This window comes from Mesoplodon mirus (assembly GCF_964341445.2).
Source record: "Mesoplodon mirus genome assembly, chromosome: 18".
In the NCBI taxonomy this organism is placed as follows: Eukaryota; Metazoa; Chordata; class Mammalia; order Artiodactyla; family Ziphiidae; genus Mesoplodon; species Mesoplodon mirus.
This window is the reverse complement of record NC_138994.1, coordinates 30,635,058-30,641,291: the sequence shown is the minus strand read 5'-3', so window position 1 is coordinate 30,641,291 and position 6,234 is coordinate 30,635,058. Positions and strand designations below refer to the sequence as shown.

The window sequence follows — 6,234 nt, the reverse complement described above, 5'->3', positions numbered from 1 at the left end:
CCAAGCATAGGGATTTTCAGGAGCTCCTGGGGATTCTTCCTGACAGCCAGAAGCTTCTTCAGCCTTTCCTTACCTGGCAGGCAGTTCTGCCAGCCCCTGACCTTGCCCCTCTTCCCCCAGCATGGGCCCAGGCAGAGGGTGAGGAGGAGGGACAGTGACCGGCCCCACCTGTCAATCCAGGGTGTACCCCTTTTGTCGGGGGCTGGAGGCTGAGCCTGGGGACCAGTGGAGAGGCTGGAGCCCCCATGTTCCCCCAGTGCTGGGGAGCGTGGGCAGGAAGGCCGGAGGGTGGTGGGGAGAGGGAGGGAGTCGTTGCTTAGGGGGTGAAGGGAGTCTCAGAGGGAGGTTGGGGCAGCCTCCTCAGCAAGCAGTGGGAAGGGGATGGGCTGCCTCCTGAGCTCTGTAAGGCCCCAACCCGCCTGGCCCTGCAGTGTGCGCACCCTTCGGAAATATTTTGAGTAATTAGCAAGGGAAAGCAGCAAGTTGGCGGGGGAATGCCAGGTTGCCCTGGAGCCAGCCTCCAGTGCAAGGAAAGAAAGGGGCTTCAGGAGAAAGGGGCCCGTGGAGGCTGGGCAGGATTGTGTAGGACAGTGCCCGTTTGTGTGTGTGTGTGTGTGTCTGTGCGCACGTGCACGTGAGTGCTGGGGGAAGGGGCTGTGCACCACAAGGGCGTGCTGGCGGGGCCAGGTGCGGGCTCGGGGGAGAGATGGGTTCCAGGCAAAGCTGGGGTGAGGGGGTGGAAAGGTGCCTGCTGAGTGTCACATATTTGCTGTGCCTCAGTTTCCCCATCAGAACTCTGGTACGTTGATTCCTCACAGGCTGGAGCTGTAGGGTCTAGGCACCCCGTCTTCCGTCTGCCCTGATGGCCTCCCTCAGCCCCAACCTGCATTGGAGGGAAGGCCCTGGGCGGGGTGAATGAACCCCAGGGTGGCAAGTGGGGCCCCAGGGGCTGGGGCCCTCTGACCTCACACCCTGTCCCTTCAGGAAGGGACCAAGGGAGGGAGGAGCTGGAGACAGGCCCAGGCGAGGACCGCAGGTGAGTCTGGGCAGGCCCTCAACTTGGGCGAGGTGGGGAACGTGAGCCGAGCCCTGGGCAAGAACGGCCTTTGTGAGTGAGTCCCCAGGGCCAGGGAGGGGGCTGTGCCTCCTTTGCCGCCTGCTCCTCGGGGCTGTGGGTACAGTCTCCCCATTGCACATAGAGAGGTGCCGAGGCCCTGGCTGCAGGGGACCCCCGAGGGCCGCCTCTCAGCCCCTTTCTCTCTGGGCACCCAGAGATCATGAGGAGTGCATCAGGGGACACTCTGCAGGCCTTTGGTGCCCCCCATCTTCCTCCCAGCCATTCCCCCTTGGGCCGTGGCCTCCCCAAAACTGGCCCATGCTTTTCCCCAGAGAAAGTTGCAAGCAGGTCCATTTTGAGACTTTTTAAAACTTTACTTTTAAAAATGTTTTTATTGTAAATCACTTTCTATGAAAAAGGTTAAATTGCCCGATGGGTTAGGAGAGGGGATGTGGGATGCAGCCCAGGGGGTTTATGGTGGAGCAAGACACTCCCCTGCAGGAGTGCAAGCAAGGGCAATGGGCCATCCCCCCATTCCTGGTCCCAGTGGTTCTAGCAAGCACTGCGTCCCTCCCAGTTAAGCCTCAGCTCTAGCTACACTCACTACATTAGTCTGTCTGTCCCCTTTCCCTCCGCAGCTTGGCTGCCCCAGCCCCGAAACCCCAGATCCCCATCTCCCCGCTGCTCTCAGCCTCAAGTTGGGCTCAAAGATTAGGGACACATACCCTCTGCCCCACCTCTAGGGATGAAGCCAGAAGATCCCAGAGGCCTTAGAAAACCTCCTGGCTCCACCCGGCACCCCGGCCTCCTTTCTGTCTCCTCTCTCTTCCCCCCTCCGCCTAGCTCCTCCTCACAGACTGCCAGGAGAGGCCTCTTGGGTGTTCATTTGCAGTCACCTAATCAGCATTGGTTGTACCTGGGAACTTGCTCTGGATAGAGACCTGGGGAGGAGAGCAGGAGAGAGAGAAGCTTGGAAGCTAAGGTGTTCTGGGGCGGGCCCTGTACTGATGTTTCCAGCTTGGCCAGGGCCCCTCCAAGCCGCAGCTCTCATAGTGCAGGGCCCTTAGCGTGTCTCTGGGGCAGGGAAGAAGTGGATCAATGAAACACTGTGTGTATGGGGGGCTGGGGAGCGGAGGCAGCAATTTGGGTCCTGGGCCCCAATTCTCAGCCTGCTGGACTAGAATCTGAGGATGGCCTGGGCTGGGGGCCGTGTGGCCTGGTGGGGCGAGCTGGCCCAGCCCCTGCCTGGGCGGTAGGGTGTCCATGGGCCTGCACTGGCGGGGAGGGGGGCAGTCTGGGCCCAGACTTCGGTGCTGTCTGGAGGTGGGGCAGGGCCTGGCTTCTTACAAGAAGGCGCCCAGGCTGGCCCAGTCATGCAGGTCAGAGGCCAGTGTGGCATCCCCGGCCTCAAAGAGGGGCTCGGGGGGCAGGGAGCTACGGGTGCTCTCGTCCCAGGGGTGCTCCAGGAAGGATGTGGCCAGGAAGGTCTCATCAAAGTCCAGGCTGTCGGTAGCCTGCTCCGCTGGAGGCCCCCAGGTAACAGGGCAGTCGATGTGGTGGCCATGGATGGTGAGGTCCACGTCCCCGTGTGAGGCAGGGCTCAGCGGCGGGATCAGCTCCGAGGTCTCCAGCGTGCCCAGCTCCCCGTCCAGCGTGCCAGCGTCCAAGATGGCCTCCCAGTCAAAGTTGCCCTTGAGGGGTTCCAGCTCACCCTGCTCCTCCTGGGTCAGCAGCAGGGGGCTGGAGGGCCGCGGGACCTTGGCCTCCTGCTTGGGCAGCGGCTGTTGACGCTTACGCCCCAGCCTGCCCTCGCCAGCACCCCAACCCGCCTCCCCAGTGGCCTCCTCGAACTCCCGCAGCAGCTGCTGGGCCTCGGTGCTCACGGTCAGTGGCCCGGCCCATGGGGCGGCGCTGGGCTCTGGCGCGGCCTGGCGGGCAAAGGCCGGGTGGATGTGGACTGGGGGCAGCCGCCGCTTCTTCAAGGCCCCACTCAGCAGCCGCTCGGCGTACTGGGGGTCGATGCGCCAGAAGCCCCCCTTGCCTGGCTCGTCCTTCTCACGAGGCATCTTGATGAAGCCCTTGTTCAGGGACAGGTTGTGGCGGATGGAGTTCTGGACACAGGGAGGTAGGAGAGAAGGAAGACAGCTGGGAGAGTGGGTGGGGTCAGTGATGGGGGGCTCCTAGCGCCACTGCCAGTCCCACCACCACCTTCTCTCCGATGGGGGCAGGGGAGACAGAGGCGCTGCTCCGAGCGGGACGCTCTGGGACACCAGCCACGGGGCACCAGGAGCTGGGAGTGCTGTCGGGGGCTTTTGTTCCCTTTGGCCAGGATATCTGCCTGCTCGGTCATCCGAGCCCTGAGCCGCAGGGTGGCTCTCAGTGCCAGCCTGTCCTGCCCTCCCTCCCTTACCCCGCTGCTTGCGGCCTCTGGTCAAAGGCCTTGGCTCCCCCAGGTCCTGGACGGCCATCTCCCTCTGCCTGGGCCTGGCTGGCCTTCTCTGTTTGTGAAATGAGTGAGTGGGTGTGAGGGTGTGTGTGTGTGGGGGGGGATGAAGTGTGGGAGGATCTGATGACTTTCCTTGTTTCTAGAGCCGGCTGCTGGCCTGGGCCCTCACCCACCATGTCCCCCTCCTCCCACCCCAGGCTCTGAGGCCTCAGTTGATTATTACCCAGCCAAGAGCATAGCGCTCATTCCTGGGGCCTCTCAGGCTTGGGGTAGTGTGTGTGGGGGGTGGAGGGTCTCTGCTTTCTCACCAAGGTTACAAATGGTACCTGCCCCAGGGTCAGGGCCCAAGCAATCGTGGAATAGCTGTGATTACAGGAACTCTGATCCTGTGACCTGTGCCACAGGGAAGGATCTGTGCATCCTCAGGGTCTCTGTCCCCAAGTAGCCCCTGATCCTGATGGTCGAAGAGGCTCAGGGCAGCGTGTGCCCAGCCTGAATCACCATCCTGCCTTGTTCAGGCCTGGGTGCACAGTCCAAACCACGCTGGGGCACAGGGGTCTGGGGCCTGGTGGATGGGGCCGGCAGGTGAGTAGTGCCCCCTGGCAAGACTGGGAGGTTTACATGGTGGTCTGGGCCCCTTGGCTGCTCTGTGCCAGGTTCCGGAGACTTGGAACATGAAGCCAGTGTGGGAGGAAAGAGCCCCTGTGGAAAGCACGTGGCTGAGGTAATTGTCCCCCCAGGGAGGTTGATGAGAAGAGGGGGAAGAGTGTAGGCAGGAAACTAGGGAGGGCTTGGGGTGGGGGCTGGCACAGCAGCTTTCGGAAGGCCCCGTAGCCCTTCCACTGGGACACCGATGGCCTTCACACCCCGCAGCACACCCCTCTCCCCTCCCAGAGCCCCTCCAGCCAACTGAAAGCAGGCGGGATGCAGAGTCTGGCAGGAACGATGCTCTGCCTCCAGTCAGGCCCTGACAAACTGACCTTGAGGAGGGGAGTGTCGAGGAATTCCAGGACTTGGGACAAAAATGTGTCCCTCAGTCCATCAACCTACCCTGGGGGGCTGTGTCCACGCATAGTTCAGCCCTGGTCTTTGGGCTGAGCCTGCCGGATGAGTGACAAGTTCTTTCCCCTTGAACCTCTATGTCGGCACCCCTGCAGCCCTCTGAACATCCTCCCTCCTCCGTCTCTGAAGTCAAAGGGGCAGCAGTCCAAGCACTGGGCTCCCTTGAGGTCCTTCCTGGACGGCCTTCCTCTCTCGGGGCCCTGGCCGTACCGCGCCTACTTGGCCTGCGGATCTGGGATGTGAGTCCAGTCCGCGAGGGCATGGGGAGGGAGGGAGGGAGTGCCTCCCTACCTGCCAGGTGGGATCAGCGTGGCGGAAGTAACAGAAGTTGTCCGTGATCCACTTGTAGATGGCCGACAGGGTGATCTTGGTGGCCTTGCTGGCCTGCATGGCCATGCAGATGAGCGTGGCATACGAGTAGGGCGGCTTCACGTGCGGGTTGGTGGCGTAGTCCACGTCGTCGGGAGGCGAGGCCTGCAGCCCCGAGGGGGCGCTCCGCGGCGTGCAGGAGGACGTGGGCTTGCCGGGTGTGTGTGGCTGCCCCAGGCAGGCGGGGTCCGCCGCCAGGGGAGACCCCGGCTCGGCCGAGCCTGCCAGCTCGTGGGAGCCGTGGGGGTCGGTGTCCCCCGAAGGCAGGGCGGGGAGCTCGGCGTTGAGAATGGAGAATTCCTGCAGCCACTGCAGGCTGGTCAGGCTGTCATTCAGGGCGTTGGACTCCTCCAGGCCGCCTTCCGGTCCGGCCTCCTCCGCTGCCCCTGCTCCCGAGACGCGTAGCCAGCTCTCCGCCATATCTGCGGGGACTCTCCGAGGGGGCTGTCAACATCCACGAGCCGAGCCGAGGGTGGCCGCCGAGCTCTCCGGCCCGCTGACTCCCGCGGCTTCAGTTACGCAGCCTCCCGGAAGCGGGCTTCCATCCCGCGATCCGGGGGTAGCCTCCTCCAAACGGAATGTGGTGCCTGCGGGGACCAGAGCGGGAACTGAGCCCTCTTTCCCCACCCCCGAGGGGAGAGTGTGGGCGAGGGGGGAGGCTCTTACTAAAATCCTTCCTGCAGCTGGGGAGGATCTTTTACTGCCGACGTCTGGGAAACAGAAGGTGTGCCCGGGGCTCCGACCCACACGGGGTTCGCCTCGCTCTTTTCCTCTTGGATCTTTAAGAGGAGACTTAATTAGCCCAACGAGGGAATAGTGTAGGGGCATGCGAGGCCACCCGTTTCTCCCTCAAAGCGGGGAATTAACCCCCCTCTCTCCGTCCACAACCAATGGAAATGGGGCGAGAGAGTCCAGGAGGGCAGTACGACGGGTCGGGGGGCGGGGGAGGTCGTCTGATCTTTGAAAAGGGATATTAGGATGGGGCTCAAGGGGAAGGAAGGAAACAATACAGAGAGTTATAAGGGGGCGGGAAGTGAGTGTCCCCCAAACGCCTCTGATGTCAGTCCCCGGGCCCACCACTTCCGTCGGGGACGGATGGGAGAGCGGGCTGGTACTGACGCCCTCCCTTCCCACGGCCGGCAGCCCTCCCCGTCCCTTACCTGGCTCAGAGCGCAGCCCGGGCCAAAGGAAGCTTCTCAAAGAAATTCCTCCCACCGCCCACCCTCACCGCGGCTCTCTGCTCCCAGCTCCAGGGCCCAGCCAGCAATCCTCGTCGCCACTCACGCCCGCCGGCGCCTCT

At 63.2% G+C, this 6,234-nt stretch overlaps 1 protein-coding gene across 1 annotated transcript; it reads right to left on the bottom strand.

The window, feature by feature from the left end:
* Positions 1-2,400: 2,400 nt before the first annotated feature.
* LOC309793945 (forkhead box protein J1-like) lies at positions 2,401-5,544 on the bottom strand (the record flags this gene model as incomplete). Its single annotated transcript, XM_082604848.1, has 2 exons — positions 4,857-5,544; positions 2,401-3,168 (listed from the first exon to the last, which is right to left on the bottom strand). The coding sequence occupies exons 1-2, from the start codon at positions 5,352-5,354 to the stop codon at positions 2,401-2,403; spliced, it is 1,266 nt and encodes a 421-aa protein (XP_082460974.1). The 5' UTR covers positions 5,355-5,544.
* Between the last annotated feature and the right edge of the window lie 690 nt (positions 5,545-6,234).